This window comes from Scyliorhinus torazame, chromosome 3 (genome assembly GCF_047496885.1).
Source record: "Scyliorhinus torazame isolate Kashiwa2021f chromosome 3, sScyTor2.1, whole genome shotgun sequence".
In the NCBI taxonomy this organism is placed as follows: Eukaryota; Metazoa; Chordata; class Chondrichthyes; order Carcharhiniformes; family Scyliorhinidae; genus Scyliorhinus; species Scyliorhinus torazame.
Genome location: NC_092709.1, coordinates 20,868,633 through 20,888,945, shown reverse-complemented (window position 1 = coordinate 20,888,945; position 20,313 = coordinate 20,868,633). Strand labels below are relative to the sequence as shown.

Here is a 20,313-nt window from a genome sequence, read left to right as displayed (position 1 = left end):
ATCCGAGGCCACCCTACACCCCCTTACAATTCAAGACCTGCCCCCCCCTTCCAGACCCCGACCCCCTAAATAAAGAGACTTCCCCACAGAGATGCCAGAAATGAAACCCCAGTCAGGAAGCCCCTCGAAGAGTGACCCTTGTCTAGAAGCTGGAGACCAGTCGAGACCGAGATCATGAAAAGAATTACTGCTTTAGCACTCACTTGGCGCTATGAAGCAGCAGTGCTAGCCACCGCGCCACCCTTAATTCGGTAAGGCTACTCCATCCCCTCTGCCATCTTCCTTGTCCCTCCTGTAAACTTTATAACCAGATGTATTTAGTTCCCAGTCCCGAACATCCTGCAGCCACGTCTCCATAATAGCTACTACATCACAAATCTTCAATTTGAATTTACACATGCAGCTCATCTAGTTTATTCCTTCCACTCTGCGATAGTATATCAAATTCTTAACTTGGGCTATACCCCCTAACCTGTCCCTTATTTGCTTGTTTATTATTTCCCTCTTCTGGTTTAACCAGTATACTTCTTGTAGTTTCCCCATTACCTGCAATTCCAGAATTTGAGTTCCTGACTATAGCTTTATTCTCTGCCCTGTTACTTACTGTATTGTCTTACCTACAATTGCTTTCAGTGTCCTCATTATACCACTGAAATTTTATTGGGGTAAGGTGCCTACCCTCGGTTGGTGTTTTTATACAGCTGGGTCCATATTTCCCAGTAGAAGTGCTGGAAAATCCCGTTGTACAGCATCCGAGGAGAGATAAACATTAGGGGTGTTTACCCTTTCTGCTGGAACTGGGGCATTCCACAGACCAACAGTTCACAGGCATGAACAGAACCAGGGACAAGGGGAGGTGCGGGTAAAGGAAGGGCTGTGACTCCGTGGAGGGAGGATGATGCTTGAATGACAGAAGTGGTGATAATGAGAGAAACAAAAGATGTGTCCAGAGGTTGTGTCAGCGTCGGCCTGAACCATTAACTCTGTTTTTACCTCCACGCGCGTTGCCTGCACTGTGGACAGTTTTAAACATTGTGTTTCAAGTGTTTTGAGCATTTTCTGTTTTAATTTCGAGGGTTTTTTTGTCTGTTATTTTCCATTGATTCTTTAAAATGTAAAAGGTTTTTTTCTGGTTCTACGCCCTTCACAGATGGTAGTCCAGAGTGGCAACTGGCTGGTAGGTGGGGACCTGCAAGTTCTCGATCGTATCTATTGGAATGATGGCCTTGATCACTATCGCCTTACCCCACGGGAGCTAAAACAAAAATTTAAGGCAATGAATGCAGGTGAGTAGAATCAACTGCTTGCAGCTTTACTCCAGGACTTGAATTCAAATTCCTTGTGATAGTTTAACATTTATTTTATGGTCCATGTAATTATTTAGCTTGGGACTAAATGCACAACCAACCTTCCCTTTCACTATAGATTTAGTGAAGGGTGTGAATCCCGGGAATTAAGCAAGTCCTAATGTTGGCTCTTCAGTGCTGGCAGCTAAGGCTTCCTGTTAAGTTTGGCACAACCTCCTCCTGCACGACAAAGACTTATGCCAGATCTCCTTGTGGTTTCCTGTTTCATCCTTAACCCATTGGGCAGCACTTTGGATCTGTGGGTTCAAAACCCACTCCAGAAACTTAGACTTAACTTTGACCGACACTGCAATGCAGGACTGAGGGTGTGCTGCAGTGTCGGAAGTTCATGTGAGACCCTAGACTGAAGCCCAGCCAGTCCCCTATGCTGGATGTAAACGTTTCCATGGCTCTGAAGAACAGGCGGATTCTCCCTGGTCTCTTGGCCAGTGTTTACTTCATAAACAATATCAAAAGTAATTTTTCTGATTGCTGTCATGGATCAACCTACACACAGATTATATTTGTTACCTGACAACAATGACTATACTTCAATAGTACTTGATTGGTTGCAAAACACTTTGGGATGTCCTGAGAATGTGAAAGGTGCTATTTAAATGCAATTTCAGTTGTTTGCTCTGTAACTTGAAATTGGGTACAGCTGGTGTTTATGGATTATGGCACAATTTAGTAAATACGCTTTCGCAATAAATATCCTGTATATTCTCCCCAAGCACCTCCAAGCTCATGTTGATGCTTTATAGAATGGCTTGTTAGTGTAAGGCCTGCCACTTGTATTCTGACTGACTTGAACCTTTAGATGTGTAACTTATCAAAAATGTTTAAATAGTTCACACCTGAAGATCCTTGACATGGCCCTAGAAAGTGTACAGGAGATGGTCAAATGCAAATTGTCCATACTGGCCACCATGTTACTATAAAGACGATTAAACAAGCATGGCTATAACTTCAAACGGCCGGGGGGGGGGGGTGGGGGGTTCTCTCTCTTTCCCTCTCCACTCCCCAACCACATTTTCTCCATTGACAATGTCACAAGAGGCTAACTATGTATTCAGGATACATTCTCAAGCATCATGCTAAATGGCAGACAACACATGATACTTGAGCATTAGCATAAGGCGGGTGATATGAATTAAAGATAGCCACACTTAAACAGCAGCTATTATTGTGACCCATTCATCTTGCTCCACGTAATAATGCCACAACCTGGCATTTCTCACACTCGGAGCCTGCAATGGCAACCTTATCATCATGTGTCTTCAGCGACTTATCATTTACTTGGTTCCTTGGCATTCACAATTCAGCAGCACTTCTCAATTCTGTGACAGCCATCCGCAAAGCCATCCGAGATGCCAAGAGAGCCATCCGCAAAGCCATCCGAGATGCCAAGCTAGAGTCACAGACAGACTCTTGGCGGTTGTGGCAAGGATTAAACAACACAACGGGCTACAAAGCGAAACCGAACAGTATCTCTGGCAGCAGCGCACCCCTCCCCGATGAACTCAATGCATTCTATGATCGGGTCGAGCAGGTAACCAACAATCTGCTGTCGAGTGCCCCAGCAGCCCATAATTCACCCATACCCACCATCACAGCTTCCGAAGTCAGATTGGCCTTCCTGAAAGTGAACCCTTGGAAGGCGAAGGGCCCGGACGGGATCCCTGGTCATGCACTCAGAGCCTGCGCGGACCAGCTGGCAGAGGTATTCGCGGACATCTTTAACCTGTCCCTACTCCACTCCGAGGTCCCCACCTGCTTCAAGAAGACCACCATCATACCGGTACCAAAGAAGAACCAGGCAACGTACCTCAATGACTACCGACCAGTGGCCCTGACTTCAGTCGTAATGAAGTGCTTCGAGAGGTTGATCATGAAGCGCATCACCTCCATTTTTCCAGAACGCCTTGATCCACTGCAATTCGCATACCGCTACAACCGGTCCACATCAGACACCATTTCCCTGGCCCTACACACACCTCTAGAGCATCTCGAAAACAAGGACTCCTACATTAGACTCTTATTATTGACTACAGCTCTGCCTTCAACACCATAATCCCAGCCAAGCTCATATCAAAGCTGCAAAACCTAGGACTTGGCTCCCCACTCTGCAACTGGATCCTCGATTTTCTGACCAACGGACCACAATCAGTAAGAATGAACAACAAGGCTGCGTACTTAGCCCCCTACTCTGCTCCCTGTACACACACTACTGCGTGACAAAACATGGTTCCAACTCCATCTACAAGTTTGCTGACGATACGACCATAGTGGGCCGGATCTCGAACAACGACTAGTCCGAATACAGGAGGGAGATAGAGAACTTAGTGGAGTGGTGTAGCAACAACAATCTCTCCCTCAATGCCAGCAAAACTAAAGAGCTGGTAATTGACTTCAGGAAGCAAAGTACTGTACACACCCCTGTCAGTATCAACGGGGCCGAGGTGGAGATGGTTAGCAGTTTCAAATTCCTAGGGGTGCACATCTCGAAATCTGTCCTGGTCCACCCACGTCGACGCTACCACCAAGAAAGCACAACAGCGCCTATACTTCCTCAGGAAACTAAGGAAATTCGGCATGTCCACATTAACCCTTACCAACTTTTACAGATGCACCATAGAAAGCATCCTATCGGGCTGCATCACAGCCTGGTATGGCAACTGCTCGGCCCAGGACTGCAAGAAACTTCAGAGAGTCGTGAACACCGCCCAGTCCATCACACAAACCTGCCTCCCATCCATTGACTCCATCTACACCTCCCGCTGCCTGGGGAAAGCGGGCAGCATAATCAAAGATCCCTCCCACCCGGCTTACTCAGTCTTCCAACTTCTTCCATTGGGCAGGAGATACAGAAGTCTGAGAACATGCACGAACAGACTCAAAAACAGCTTCTTCGCCACTGTCACCAGACTCCTAAATGGCCCTCTTATGGACTGACCTCATTAACATGTATGCTTCAACCGATGCCAGTGCTTATGTAGTTACATTGTATATGTTGTGTTGCCCTATTTTGTATTTTCTTTTATTCCCTTTTCTTCTCATGTACTTAATGATCTGTTGAGCTGCTCGCAGAAAAATACTTTTCGCTGCACCTCGGTACACGTGACAATAAACAAATCCAATCCAGAATGGCTAACTTTGTGGGCGTGTAACCTTCAGTTCACCCACCATCCTGATTTTGGACACTTCTCAATATTTCCTCAATGTCAATGGGTCAGGATCCTAGAATCACCTGCTTAACACTGTTGAAGCAGCAACAATTTGGGAGTGGGACAGCCAGGGATTAGCACGATGGAGATTTGCCAGTGTTGCCCGTGATTTGAAAATAAGTTTTAAAAAAAGAATTGGGGGCTAAATACTCTGAAACTGCAACTTGTATGTTCTGTACTTATTCGCTACTGATGTCAAAAGGTACCATCCTCAGTGGAGATCAGTTAATTCTCCACAAGGTGGAAGCAAAAACTCAGTTACTTCCTCAATGCTGGCCAAAGAACTACAGAGATTGGAGACAGAGAATTTCCAAACCATCTTCACTGCTGGAGGAAAATTAAGAGTGGGGATTTTTAAAAAATTGAAACTGAAAATACTGTTTTTATCCTTTTCCATAATTTGGTTCTCTTTCATCAGTCTTTGATTTTCTCTCAATGGATTTTTTTTTTGTAATTTCCCCCTTTCTCTTGGCGTTTTCTCAGCATTGAACTTTTCAAAATAGAATTTCTTCTATTCAGCATCACTTGAGCACAATTTGGTGTCATTTATTGTCTATTCAATTACAGAGGTTATTTCAGAAACCTACAAAGTCACAATTAGCATTGTTAAGATATACAAACAGAAATGCTAGGAACACTAACCATTATGAAGGATTGAATCAGAAAATGCCAATCTCCAGAGAGAGGTACAGTGTTAACATTTCAGGCCTGTGACTTTTCATCAGGATACTCATTGTGCTGATGCTGAGCAGAAATCCTCCACAGATCTCCGATTTTACACTGCTTATAGCATCCCAGGTGGATAAATCTGCTTGGCAATGAGTTACTTTCTATTGTGACTTTGCTGCCTCTTACACCTTAAATGCTGCACACCTACTGGTTGTGTTCCTTCAGGAACATAGAGTTCGCGCCAGAATTTTCGGGTGAATTTGTTGGCATCTTTATGACAGTGACTTTGTGAGAGCAGATTACACGTTTTGTGAATTCCATCGGAGTGTTTGAACATAGAACATACATACAGAACATACATACAGTGCAGAAGGAGGCCATTCGGCCCATCGAGTCTGCACCGACCCACTTAAGCCCTCACTTTCACCCTATCCCCAATAACCCCTCCTAACCTTTTTGGACACTAAGGGCAATTTAGCATGGCCAATCCACCTAACCTGCACGTCTTTGGACTGTGGGAGGAAACCGGAGCACCCGGAGGAAACCCACGCAGACACGGGGAGAACGTGCAGACTCCGCACAGACAGTGACCCAGCGGGGAATTGAACCTGGGACCCTGGCGCTGTGAAGCCACAGTGCTATCCACTTGTGGTACCGTGCTGCCCTGTTTGGGAGATGACTCTTGAGTTCCTTAATCACATCAACGATGCTGCACTGAAAATTACCTGGTTCTGACTTCTACCAGTCTTACTCCTCTCTCTGCATGAAGTGCCCCCGTTGTCATTGCCATAATATCACTATGGAGCCAGGTAAGGAAGTAAGCCCCATGAAGTACCTTAGCCAGTTAAACCCACACACACTGGCCGGGATTCTCAAAGCCTGCGCCGGCTCGGAGAATCGGAGTTGACGGCGAGACAGCACGCGACGCCGGGGAGAATCACCGCCAGCCACGCGCGATCGAAGTGGCGCCGGTCGAGGGACATTGAAAGAGGCCCCCGTGGCGATTCTCCGCTGTCGACCGGCCGAGTTCCCGCCGGCGTGGTTCTAACCTGGTTCCACCTGGCAGGAGCTCGGGCCTGCGGCCGCGGTGGCCATCCTGATGAGGGGTGGGAGGGGGGGATCAGACTCCGGGGGTTCCACCACGACGGCCAGGCCCACGATCGGGGGCTACAGATCGGCGGATTGGCGCGGTTGCGACCGCCGCGTGCATGGCGGACCCGCGTATTGGCGGCGGTGCAGCGTGGAACACTCGGGCGCCGTGCTGGCCCCCTGTGGGCCACGGAATCTCTGGGCCAGGAGGCCTGTTGGCGCTGGCGTGAAACACTCCGGTGTTTACGCCGGCATCAACACTTGGCCACCGTATTGCAGAATCCTGGCCCTTGTTTATGTTATTCCGTGCCACATTCTAGCCATTCAGCCAAATTGGTTAACTGAGCAACCCCCCCTCCAAGTTACTGTCTTCCATCAAAGCTGAGCACCTTAAGTATGATGGAAGCAGTGTTGCTAACTTTGGGTTGGCTCTTAAATGTTGCCCGTTGTATCTTTACTTAATTTGCTCTGTTTCTATACCCTTTGCTCTAAAGTCGCCAGGTATCTTTATGATACCGCCACGAGGTTCAAGTTCAAGTACTGATCAATAACTCAACACCAATTAGTAAGATTCAAATCAAAACACATTTATTATATACAGTAAATCACTACTCATGCGTAAAACTCTACTTACTAGACTATCTCTATCACTAAAAGGCCTATACTTAGCTTGGAACTGGCCCACCAGGTCAGGGGAACAAATGGCCTTATGTTCGATTCTGAGCCTGAAGGATTCAAAAGCTGGCATGGACTGGTAGCTATCTCGTAGCGCCTATCTCGTAGCGTGCGTTGACTGGAGACTTGGCTGTTGCGGCAGCTAGGCAGTTCACTGTCAAGGGTTGATTCGAGTTGCTGAGTGACCCTGCCAAGAAGGACGATTTGAACTTGGGGACTCAATTTTATAGTCCCCAGGGGCTTCCCGCCCCTTTGGGTGGACCCCGTACCTGGTTCCAAGTGATTGGACTGCGTTCCGATCACTTGGATCGATTTCTCCAATACTGGAGCCGTTCCCTGATCGCTGGGCGGTCCCTAGGTGTCCGTTGGCCTTCCTTTGTCTTGGCTCCTGCTGGCGCCAAGGAGTCTGGCTTGGCCTTATTCACCTTACATGTTTCAATTGTTCCCGTGGATTGCTCATTAGTATCCAGATGGCTGCTGGTTTCAGTGCTGTCTGGGTTTCTGCAAAGTCTAATGCACAGGAGACTGCACCTGCTAGTTTTTTGCCTGTGTTGGCTGAATTTCCCTGTAGTCTTTGCGGATCTCCATTTTAAGTCGGGAAGTGGCCAACCCAGGTGGCTACATGCCCGCCTTATGATTTCTAACGCGAAGCGTGAAGGATCACATAACTGCGTTGTCTTCACTTCCTTACCCAGCGAGCACTCTTCCATGGCCTCTACACTGACCATAGCTATGTATGAAAATTTTTTAACTAACAATTCTAAGTGGCGCTATGTCAGACCTTCGCCACTTCCTCATGCGGATAGTCTGCACGATGCTGCAGAGTATCGCCAATACTAGGAGGGATTCAATTACGTATGATAGTGAATACCAGGTTATGAACGTATCACACCATGATGGTGTGTCGGTGACTATCTCGGGGTTAACTATTTTAGGGTGTAGTGTATGGTAGGGGTGGGAATCATTCACGGCCTGTGTGGTAGGGGTCAGGGGGTTCGTTTTCGCGTGGAACCGCATACAAATTACAATAACAACAAAAAACACGTATGACGTCTTCATTGTTGTCTTCTTTCCTTTTCGTGTCTCTTCGTGGAGCTTCTGGAATTCTGTGGATCAAGCATAGTTTCTGTTACTATCTTGGTTAATATTTCATGCGTTAGCATGTCTGTCTTGTAGTGCCAATTTCCCTTTATGATTTGTCACCATGTGTGACTCCCTCATTTTTTTTTTAAACCGAAAATTTGGACTAGATACACTTTAAAAAAAAGAAAAATAATACTGAAACAGTGCGAGCCATCTCGCAGGCTGTGCGATTTACCATCCAAATGTTTGAGGATGTAAATAGCATGGGGATGGCAACCTAAGGGTTGCCCGAAAACAAAACAAAGAGTGCCGAAATGAGGTGCGTATGGGCCGCAACGGGTAAGATTTGGATGGAGTCCCCGGGTAGGACGGTGATCAATGCCGTATGTGCTCTACCCGAGTGTGGCTGACCAGAGGGGGGGTCCTCGGGCAGGGCGGAGACCAATGCCGTTTTTCCACTGCCTGAGCAACCGGCAAGAACGGGCAAAAATTATAGTCATCGTGGGGGGTTGCTGTAAAGGTTCTACCGTCGAACCAGAAGAGCAGTTATGAACAGGGGTTGGCAAGCTCTCAGCGGTTTCTGCCGATAAGCGTGCTGGCAGGTTTTCACAGGTTTCTGCCGACAAATATGGCGTGTGGCCGTGGAACGTCCGAGTGTACAAACAACACTTAACAATAACACTAACAATCAACATTGAACAACATGCTGCAGGTTCCATCAGAAAGGACACCGTTTTTCCCAAGCGGTTCCTTTTAAAACATCATCTGGACACCTCCGTTATAAGTTGTGAACAGGGTCGCAAAGGGGTTCTCGTTTTGGGAGTCAGACTCAAAATCATCCTCTTCTCCCGGATGCCATACTCTGGAATGGATGTGGGTTGATAAAGCTGCATGGTGTGACTTAGGGTCCATCTCGTCATTTCGGACGAGCCTGTATGAATTGTCACGGTGCCAAAAAGTTGTGTCTAATTCTGTGGGGACAGAGTCGGGGTCGTCATCGTAGGGCGGTGGTCTTTGGTGGGGTTTGTTGAGGAATGTGATCAGGAAGGGATCACTCTAATCGTGTTCAGATTCGCTGGGTGTGGGTCCTTTTGCATGGGGATAGTAGGGAGGCGTGCTGTGCCTATTGTCTGTGTCACAGTCGCTGTCTCTGCCGCTGCTGTCTGTGGGCGTTCTGCGGCGGAGTCTAGAGATTCGGGGGTGGAGTCGAGGGCGAGTCCGTGGGTGGGGTGGACGTGCTGGGGGAGGGTAGGGATACGTTGGCTGTGGGCGGGGTGTGGTCTGCTGCGTCGATCATGACGTGTGCGTGGTTGGACTGTGGGCCATATGCCTTAAGCTGGTTAATATGGAACCACGCAGTCTTTCTGTTGGGGTACTTAATTTTATACACGGAGGGGCTTACTTTGTCCGCAGTGGAGTACGGACCTGAATACTTCGGTGACAGGAATGTGCTGGGGTTGTAAATGGAGAATATAACCTGCTGTCCTACCTCAAACTCAGTCGCATGCACTGTCTTGTCAAAACAGGCTTTGCTCTGTTTCTTTCTAATGCCTAATCTTACTACGGCTGCTAGCTGAGTCGTTTTTACATTTTGAACTAACTTTTACTACTTTCTCGTGTGTGAGGGCCGTCACTTCGGGGCTGGTCAAGTCAAGTCCTAATAAAAATTCTATGCCTTTCATGGGGCGTCCGGTCATGAGAGTGTGTGGAGTGTATCCTGTGGATGTAGAAACAGTATTTCTCAAAAACATGAAATGAAAAAATGAAAATCGCTTGTCACAAGTCGGCTTCAAATGATGTTACTGCAAAAAGCCCCTAGTCGCCACATTCCAGCGCCTGTTCGGGAAGGCTGGTACGGGAATTGAACTGTGCTGCTGCCCTCCTTGGTCTGCTTTAAAAGCCAGTGATTTAGCCCTGTGCTAAACCAGCCCCTAAACATCAGCGCAAAAGGGAGGACTGAATTCTAAGTGGTGCTGTTTTGCACCATTTTCCTGAAGGTTGCTTTTGGGGTCCGATTCATTTGCTCCACGATACCACTTGACTGGGGGTGGTATGCGATGTGGAATTTTTGGGTAATGCCAAATATCGTGAGGACGTTCTTCATGACACGTCCTGTAAAATGGGAACCTTGGTCGGATTCAATGCTGCGGGGGAGTCCCCATCTCGTAAAGATGTGGTGGGTTAAGATCTTGGCTGTGGTCTTTGCCGTGTTAGTTCTGGCTGGGAATGCCTCCACCCATTTCGTAAAAGTGTCTATGACGACTAATACGTACTTGTAACCATTCCTGCAAGGGGGCAATGGTCCTATAAAATCGATCTGGAGGTTAGTCCAGGGGCCATTAACAGGGCGGGTGTGGCTAAGTTGAGCTTTCTTTGCGTATCTGTCCGGATTGTGTTGGGCACAGACAAGGCAATTCTCAACGTAGTGCGTTACGTCTTCTTTTAAACTTGGCCACCAACAGAGCTGCCTGAGGTGGGCTGTAGTGGGATCAATTCCCTGATGCCCATGACTGTCATGGAACAAACAAATAAGCTGATTCCTGTCCTGTTCAGGAACCACATAAAGGGTGTCTTTTAGGATCACACCGTCATGTGTGGTTAGTGCATTTTTAAATCTAACGCGAGGTGCTGGAAATTTTCCTTTCAAAATCCCACTGAGATTGCTATTCTGGTTCTGGGCCTGCACTAAATCCTCGATATTAGTCTGTGAGACCTGAACTGCATTTACTGGGGCACTTTCGGGGGGTGTCCAAAAATATCCATGCCTGGAACCTGCTTTAGCCAGTGCGTTGGCTTTTACATTTCCAGGGGGGGGAGGAACGGTGGTGACTTCGAACTTTAACAATTCCAAATGTCCTGTCCTGTGCTTTCTCTAAAATGTGGCGGAGCAATGGGGCTGAAGGGAGGGGTTTTCCGTCTGCGGAAACAAATCTTGCTTTCCTCAGGGGTAGGAATTCTGTAAGGCTGTTGCAGACATAGAGGTTGTCCGAGTATATGTCTGCTGGGCTGGGTGATCCACAATGTACGCGATGGCCGCTAGTTCTGCCGCCTGCGCGCCTAAATGTCCTGGTAGTTTTAACGAGATCTCTTCTAGGGCGGGTCCCTGTGCGTCCTCAACATAAATGCCGCATCCTGTAATGCGCTTCCCGTCTAATACAGTGGAAGAACCATCCACATGTATCCTTAAGGCTTCCCACGTGTCTGTGTGCTGGGGTCTCTGGGGTGAACTACCTATCTTTCTGGGGGTTGTTTTTGCGATAAAGGGGCCTGTGTTGTGGTGCGGTGAGGTGATTTCACATTTGTGGGGGGTGCCTGGGTATTGAAGGTTGTCCGCTAGGAAAGTGTGGGTCTTGGTCCTTTTAACAGTGATGTCCCGTCCCTGCAAAAGAAGGGTCCACCTGGCTGCTCTAATCTGGCTTACTGTACCGTCCTTAAGTCGTCCGTCTAGTAAAAATTGGGTGGGGGTGTGTTCCGTGAGGATTGTGATGAGGTTTAGTCCAGTTATGTAGGAAAAATACTGAACCGCCCAGAAAACTGCGAGCAGGTGCCTTTCACAGGCTGAAAATCCCTGCTCCACAGGATCTAAAAGTATGGAGGTGTAAGCCACGGGTCTTAACTGTTCGTGCCGTTCCTGGAGGAGCACGGCCGAAAGGGTACGGTCTGTGCTAGCTATGTCTATAGCATAGGGGAAAAGCGGGTCTGGAACCTGTAGTGCGGGGGCTGCAATGAGGGCTCTTTTCAAATCATCCACAGCATCCGTATGCTGCGGAAGCCATTCCCAAGGGGCTCCTTTCTTTAGGAGTTCCGAGAGGGGTGCTGCCTTGGTGGCGAAACTGTCATTATGGTTTCGGCAGTAGCCAACCAGTCCTAAAAACGACCGGAGGGCTGAAACATTCTGGGGAAGGGGCAAATTGACAATCGAGTCAATTCTTTTATGCTCGATCTCGCGTTTACCATGCGTGATAATCGTACCCAAATACATCACTTTGTTTTTCCAAAATGTGGGCCTTTTTGGGGTTTACTTTGCAACCAATCTGCTGTAGGAGTTCCAGGAGTTCGGCCAGAAGCTCGATGTGCTCTGCCTTGGTGTCTGTCTGCAGTAATAGGTGGTCCACATACTGGATCTGACATTCGGGGCAAGAAAATTTTGATAATCCATTTGCCAGCTGTCGGTGGAAAATGGAGGGGGTGTTGTGGAATCCTTGTGGGAGGCATGTCCACGTGTATTGCTGACCTTTAAAAGTGAAGGCAAATTTGTATTCACACGCTTTTGCCAATGGAACGGACCAGAATCCGTTACTGACGTCCAAAACTGTAAAATATTGTGAGTTGAGTCCCTGTTTGAGCATGGACTCGGGACTTGTGGCTACCGTGGGTTCTGCTGCGGGGGTGACTTTGTTGAGTTCCCGGTAATCGATGGTCAGTCACCATGATCCATCGGGCTTTCTCACTGGCCAAATCGGGGCATTATTAGGAGAGGCTACTGATCTAAGTACGCCCTGCTCTAATAAGCTATCGATAACTTTTGAGATTTCTCCCTCTGCCTCTTGGGGAAATCCGTATTGCTTTTGGGGTCTGGAGTCCGGTCCTGTGATTTGAACGGAACCAGTCATCTGGCCACAGTCGTGTTTGTGGGTCACGAATGCTGTCCTGTGCTTCTACAGAACTGCCCTAACCTGCTTGCCTGTGCTAATCGTGGTCGGGTCAAACGAGAAATCGCCGACTGCGCTCATCTTGTTTGCATACTCACCTACTGTGAGCGTTGCGGGGGCTGTTGCAGATTTTGCCATTTTCCAGACACATTGGTTTACTGGATCAAATGAAATGTGGTGGGAGTTCATAAAATCAATGCCCAAAATGTGTTCTGCTGTGTGGGGTAGATTGACTAAAACTATGGAGTGTCTTGTCGTAATATTGCCAATTTGAATGGGTACAGGGACTGTGATGTGTCCCTGCTGTGAGTGGCCTGTGAAGCTGCTGAGGGTGATTGTGGCTGTAGTGGGCCACGTGTCTTTTTGGAACACGGTGGAGGAATTAATTGTGGTGTGGGACCCCCCTGTGTCCCAGAGAAATTCGATGGGCTGTCCCCGTACTTTTGCTGCAACTACTGGTCGGCCGGACCTATCCCAAAGGGTGTCGCAGACCCAGGTGGGGAAGCCCGAACACAGTCAGTCAGTTGCGTTCGTGTCTGTCTGGTTTGAACGGGTGCTCACACTATGTATGGGCTCTGTCCTATTCTTATTCAGAGTGCCTGCCATCTGGGCTCTCTGTAGCTTTTGTGGGGCATTGCACTCTTGTGCAAAGTGACCTCATTGTCCACAGTTGTAACACTCCTGTGGTTTCTGTGGGGGGCTGTGCCTGCCTTCGTTTACCCATGCGGGGTTCTGGTGCGTCTTAACTGCGTGGATATCTGCCTCTGCCTGCTGTTCTTCGGGTTTCTTAATTACGGGTGTGTTTTGGACAGATTGCTCCCAGGTACGGGACAGTCTTTTTAAAACCCACTTTTCATTGTGCGCTTCTTCTGAGGGGTCATAGTTGGTACAGGCCTTTTGTCCTGCCTCGGTGGCATGGGAGATAAGAGATTTGGCCATACTGTCTTGGGACAAATGGGCGTGGTCTAAATTGCCGAAAACAGCTGTAAAATGAATCCACAGGCGTCCAGCAAACGCTGTAGGGTATTCTGTCTTTTTCTGCCTGCACTTATTCAGCCCTTCTACTGGGTCACCTCTGTTGTAACCAAACGCGTCTAGGATCGCTGTGTGCATCTCTGCAAGGGTGCCTCCTACATTCTGTGGGTCGGGAAGAGCTGCTACGACTGAAGGGTCTAAACTCAAAACTATGAGCTTCACTTGCTCACGCTCATCCAGGCCGTACATGGTCACCTGCTGCTTCACTCTAGCAAAGAAGTGGTGGGGGTCTGAGGTGGGGAGGAACGGTATGATCTTTTCGCACGTGTCCCGTAATTGGGTCACGGTTAAGGGGGTGGTGTAAAGGAATTCCGCGTCTTCTTCCGAAGTGACTGTGCGGTGGGTGGTTACTGGATTCATGGGAACCTGATCTATCTGTTCTGTGGGGGGATGGGGTGCTTTTCTCCTTTGGGGCTTTCCTTGCGCACATGTTCCCTGAACATACCTATGCGCGGTTTCATTTAATTCTTGGCAATCAGGGCCGTCTTCCTCATCTAATTGGGATCCAAAGGTGCTCTGAAACCCATTTTGCACCGAAAGCAAAGACTGCAGTTCCGCAATCTGCTTCCTGCATTTCGCATGATCTAATGAGCTTTGTCTGTGCTCCGTGGTAGCAGCATGGAGTGCTCTTAACGCTGCTTTTAGATCGCTGCACTGCCTTTGCAATGCCTCTACCTGTTTCTCTGTCTCTTTCCTTACCAGGACTGCACGTTGCGTGTCCTGATAGGCCTTCTCATATTGGGTTTGGAAGCTGCTCAGATGCGCTAGACAAGACTGGTGTGCCCGCTTGGCATCATCCACCTCTCTGTCCTTTGCTGCCAACTTCCTTCTTAACTCTATAATTCTCTTTCTCGATCTCGCTAACATCGACCTTGCTCATTCGATGTGTCTCCTCTATCTCTTTGCGGAGCGTCTGAACGACCTCTGTGCCTCGCAATTGTGCCAAACAGGACACGATTGGCATCGGCTTGCGAGCTTTTCCCAAGCTTTTCTTATGGATCTCTGACAGGTTCTCCCACCAAGTGTGTCCTATACTCCCGGGTTCTGTTTCCTCATTATCACAGAATTCACTCTAAAGGGGCCATCCTTTCCCTTTGAGATATTTTCTGATCTCTTCTTCCCAAACGGGACACTGACCTACTCTACTGCTGGTCTCTGCGACCACAAATTCTTCAGAGTTCATGAGGCGTTGCATTGCCTGCATTCCCATCTTTCCTCTCTAAATACTCTCTTAAAATTTGGAACGAGGGGTACTAAGGCGGTGCTGTAATTACGGGTACGGCTTTCGCTATTTTCTGGAATACAGACTCCTGACAGTTTTTCGCAACAAAAATCTATCAGATTTACCTTATAGCCCTGTTAGTTACGCATGCATTAACACACTTTCGAATTATGAGGATTGATCAGAACTGCTTGAACACTTGTGGTTTTTCTGTTCCCAATTGGATTCTAATTCAAATTTTGGGTTCTCCCGGAGCGGTTAGGCCACTTCACTTCTAAGTCGAGTCCCGTCAGGATGTCGCCAGTAATATGTTGCTAACTTTTGGTTGGCTCTTCAATGTTGCCCGTTGTATCTTTACTTAATTTGCTCTGTTTCTATAACCTTTGCTCTAGAGTCGCCAGGTATCTTTATGATACTGCCACGAGGTTCAAGTTCAAGTACTGATCCAATAACTCAACACACCAATTAGTAAGATTCAAATCAAAACACATTTATTATACACAGTCAATCACTACTCATGCATAAAACTCTACTTACTAGGCTATCTCTATCACTAAAAGGCCTATACTTAGCTTGGAACTGGCCCACCAGGTCAGGGGAACAAATGGCCTTTCGTTCGATTCTGAGCCTGAAGGATTCAAAAGCTGATATGGACTGGTAGCTAGGAGCGCCTATCTCGTAGCGTGCGTTGACTGGAGACTTACTTGGTTGTTGCGACAGCTAGGCAGTTCACTGTCAAGGGTTGATTCGAGTTGCTGAGTAACCCAGCCAAGAAGGACGATTTGAATTTGGGGACTCTATTTTATAGCCCCCAGGGGCTTCCCCCCCCCTTTGGGCGGACCCCGTACCTGGTTCCAAGTGATTGGACTACGTTCCGATCACTTGGATCGATTTCTCCAATACTGGAGCTGTTCCCTGATCGCTGGGTGGTCCCTAGGTGTCCGTTGGCCTTCCTTTGTCTTGGCTCCTGCTGGCGCCGAGGAGTCTGGCTTGGCCTTATTCACCTTACATGTTTCAATTGTTCCCGGGGATTGCTCATTAGTATCCAGGTGGCTGCTGGTTTCAGTGCTGTCTGGGTTTCTGCAAAGTCTAATACACAGAAGACTTTGCACCTGCTAGTTTTTGCCTGTGTTGGCTGAATTTCCCTGTAGTCTTTGCGGATCTCCATTTTAAGTCGGGAAGTGGCCAACCCAGGTGGCTACAGCAGTAAGCAGGTGAATTTCTTTACAGCGATGCCGTCATTTTTCCAGTCTCATTTCTTGCATCCAACCGCTTTGAGTTATTAGCAGCGTTGAGCGCTCCTTGGTCTGGAATGGCACAATAGAGTAAAGCTCTGCTTGCTCTCTTCCCTCTTCTTTTCAATTCACATTTTATGTATCTGTGTTGTGTAAAATCACTCGCCTGTGTGGGAGCTACTCTGTCTTGTGCTGAGCCCAAAGCTCCCAAACTGTTTCTCATTGATTTGAAGAATTCAGCTTACTTAAATAGCCCTGAAAAAATTACTTGGCCTTTGATTCGAAAGTTAATAAGGCTACTAGCCATAACCACAAACAGCAGCATTATTTATGTTTGAATTATTTGGTTTGCTCTCTTAAGCATGGCCACATAGATAACTGACAAAAATCTCACCTCCCTTATATTGACAACGGTTAGGAATGTGGAATTCAAACATGGTTGGCTTATAAAACTCCCTCAGTTTTCTGACTGAATTTAAAGGGGGCAGTATCACGAAAAATGGGACAAACGTGCTTTATTTTTGTCACGATCGCAAAGTTAGAAGGTTGTCACATTAGTTTACTGACTTTTTTTCTTTCTGCTTCTAAAATGAGCCATTAAGCCTGCTGTATGAGATTTGTTGGTTTTGTGCTGGGGCCAATGACAATTGAGTACCGCATTAACGTTGGCTGAACAATTTTGCATAGGACGCTACCCAATCATGCTCTGTTAGATTGAAAACCTAGCCTGGGGGGCGGGGAGAGAATTACTAACTCGCTCATTATCTAATCTCGCATTAAATACTTAATTTAAAACAGGTAACTTTGCAAAGTTTTTTTTTTTTGTTGATATAATAATTGATTTTAGAATATGGAAAGCAAGTATGATTGGGACATCATTGAACTTGCATCTTGCAGCTTTCTTTGCAATGAATGGGTCTAAATATAAAATGTTGACGTTTATTTTACTCCAGCTTCAGTTTCACTGAAGATGTCAAACTTGTGTGAATAGTTACACGTGCCTAATTTGGGAAATAATTTGTAGCTATTTATAGCCACATTTGGTTCTAATGTAGCTTTTGCTCAGTTATTCCTTTTGCATGTCGGAAGGTGGGGACTGGGTATTGGATCACATGTTATTTTCATAAAGCCCCATCAGCTGGATAGTAGAAACAATATTTGCCATTACCAGCTGTAAATTATTGGGGGGTGAAAATAAAAGTTTTCGCCAAAGCTTTTCGTCTTGCAATCATTAGAAAAGACACACTAATTCCAAATTTCAAAGGGAGTGATAATTTATCCTGCATGAGAAAAAGGTGCTGATTGGTTGACAAGGTAGACTCTGGCTAAGGCATAGTCATGGAGAATGTGTCTGTCCTATTGAGTGCAAGATGAAAAGCTTTGACAACATGTCTCCTTTTTCAGCAGTACTTGAATTCTATACAAATTAATGTACGAAATGCATCTTGTGTTGCTGTACATGGAGTCTGCGTACTGCAACAACTGCATCAGCTTCATCTCAGAGTTATGGCAGGTAACCATAATAGTAATCTTTGCATTAATTTTTCTATTACTGAGAAAGCTGGTTGGATCGCTAGTAAGATTAAAAGGAGTGCAAAGATGACTCCACATGATGATTGGGGGCAAATATCTTTAGTCTAGCTAGATTTAACAATTTGTCAATCATTGAATCCAGTCTTTTTTTTTTAATGATTCACTGCTTGTCTCCTTTTCTGCAAAAACTCCCATCAATCTGATTGTTCACATTGATTCCATTGTCTCTTCATAATGCAGAGACTCCACGCAACATTACTCAGCTGAAATTTCATCGTGACTTTGGACACAGACTTTCTATCGAGTTTTGCAGGGTCTTGATGTGACCGTGTGCATTCTAGAAAATTGAATGTGTTTGGCGCTCTCGTTCAGTCGCCAGTATTCCTCCTCAGAGCTTATTGTTCTTGTAATTAAGAATTAGCTTCTTGGCAAGCCAGGTTACATAGTTAATGGTGCTTAGGCTCTGGGTTTAATTAGACTATCTACCTGCTAACCATATGTGTTTGCAATATTTCTCATTCTGGAAACTATACTCGGTCTTCCATGCATCAGAATACATAAGCTATTTGTTGACATCTTTGATGTATTATTATTGCCTCGTAACATCCTGGAATTATGTTCTTTCCTTTTCCATGTCCTGATTTATAGTTTCCATTTGCTTATTTTGCCAACAGCTGTCATACTGAACAGGAACATATACCCATTACTCATGACCAGGCTAGAAATGTTGGCACAATTTGTGATTGGGCCAATAGTGATATCAAGGTTTATACAACTTCCTGATATGAAGATTTATACTATTGACTGACGGAGGAGATTATGATGACTTCTGTACAAATTGATTACCATGGCCAAAGTTTCATGTACTAGGTGGCAAATGAAGAGCAAACAAATAGGGAAGTTAAGAGTGAAGAAGGAAATTTTCACCAAAATACCAATGGAGTTGTGCAGGAAGTTACCAGAGGAGATCTTTGAAGCGGACATAATGAATCACCTCACGTAACAGTTGCATTTTTAAAGAGAGGATATGAGTGCTAAGAATCATTGATTTCTGAAAAAGCGACAAGCTTTTTTGGGGTGAATGGTCTTTGAAACTTGGGAAATGGATGAGCCCTTTTGGCTGCTGATTGCTTTTCAGCCATTAATTTGATTAAGCTGATCTTTTGGCGTTCTTGGCAATGTTATCTTCTTTAGGCTTTAGACTTTAGATGCTTGATTTGATCCTCTGGCTGTGTAAACCTGACATGATGAAGAAACCTGGTTAGTGCTGGTTCTCACGAACAATCATACCAGGACATAACTGGACCTCACAAGTACCTTTGCAGAATTCATTATTCGACATGAAGCTACAAAATAATATTGTCTGAAGCCATATAGGAACTTGAGTCTTCTAGTTGAGTGCTTGGAGCCTAAACCGGTCTCAAATTTCAGAGTTTTATCTCAAATTGGATAGTATCTTGCACTGGCTCACTGGATGGGCCACTTAAGAGAAGCAAGATGTTTCATCTCTTGATGAGAGGACTTGCTTAGGAACACGGCTTTTTGTAGCACTGACAAAGTTATGAAACTGAGAGACAGGAACAGACCAGCTCTCCCATCAAGACTGCTCCACACCACATTTAGGGTGGCACAGTGGTTAGCACTGCTGCTTCTCAGCGCATGGGACTCTGGTTCAATTCTGACTTCAGGTGACTGTCTGTGCGGAGTTTGTATGTTCTCCCAGTGTCTGCGTGGGTTTCCTCTGGGTGCTCCGGTTTCCTCCCATAGACCAAGGATGTGCAGGTTGGGTGGATTGGCGATGCTAAAATTGCCCATAAGTATCCAAGAAGGTTAGTTGGGGTTATGGGGATTGGGAGGGGCATAGGTGGGGTACTGTTTCAGAGGGTTGGTACAGACCCGAGGGTCCGAATGGCCTCCTTCTGCACTAGGGATTCTGTGATGAAATGACCATGAAAATTCCAAGTAATAGATCCCGGTTAAATCTTGGGAAAGTTTGAAAAATTAACTGAAGGTTAGAACAAAGTTTTCATTATGTTGAGTGGGGAGAGCTGAGTGGCACGTCCAAGGTTAATTTTGGGACTGTTACCTTTACTTAATTGACTTGAATTCAAAAACTTAAGTTAGACAATGGTTTCTGGTGATACCTCAAAATACAAAATGAGTTGGGCAAAACATGCCAGTAAGTAAAACCATTGTAAACAAAACTTAATACAGACAAGTGGAAATCACTGCAAATAGGAAGGGAAAATTGGCAACACATAAACCCACAAATGATGTAAGAGTAGCTAAGGAAGTTGAAATAAAAGAACTTGCATTATGTGACATTTATCATGTCCCTGGGGCATCCTAAAGTGAGTCAAAGCCACTGAATTAATTGTGAAGTGCTGTCACTGTTTAGTAGACAAACATGGCATTTGTACACAACAAGCTCCCACAAACAGCAATACGATAAATTACCAGTGCGGCTTCACTGCATTGCCAAGCTTTAATTTTTGGAGTAGGGCAGAAAACCTTGTCCTTTCCAGGGCAGTGAGGCGGGCTGACACT

At 46.3% G+C, this 20,313-nt stretch overlaps 1 protein-coding gene across 1 annotated transcript in view; it reads left to right on the top strand.

Annotated features, from left to right (window-relative positions):
* The window catches only part of papss1 (3'-phosphoadenosine 5'-phosphosulfate synthase 1), a gene marked incomplete at its 5' end in the record, with an annotated part of 118,683 nt that overhangs the window by 70,446 nt on the left and 27,924 nt on the right, over positions 1-20,313 (top strand). Inside the window, one exon of the mRNA XM_072495162.1 lies at positions 1,151-1,286. Within this exon, the coding sequence (XP_072351263.1) occupies positions 1,151-1,286 (136 nt within the window). The remainder of the gene's footprint in view (positions 1-1,150; positions 1,287-20,313) is intronic.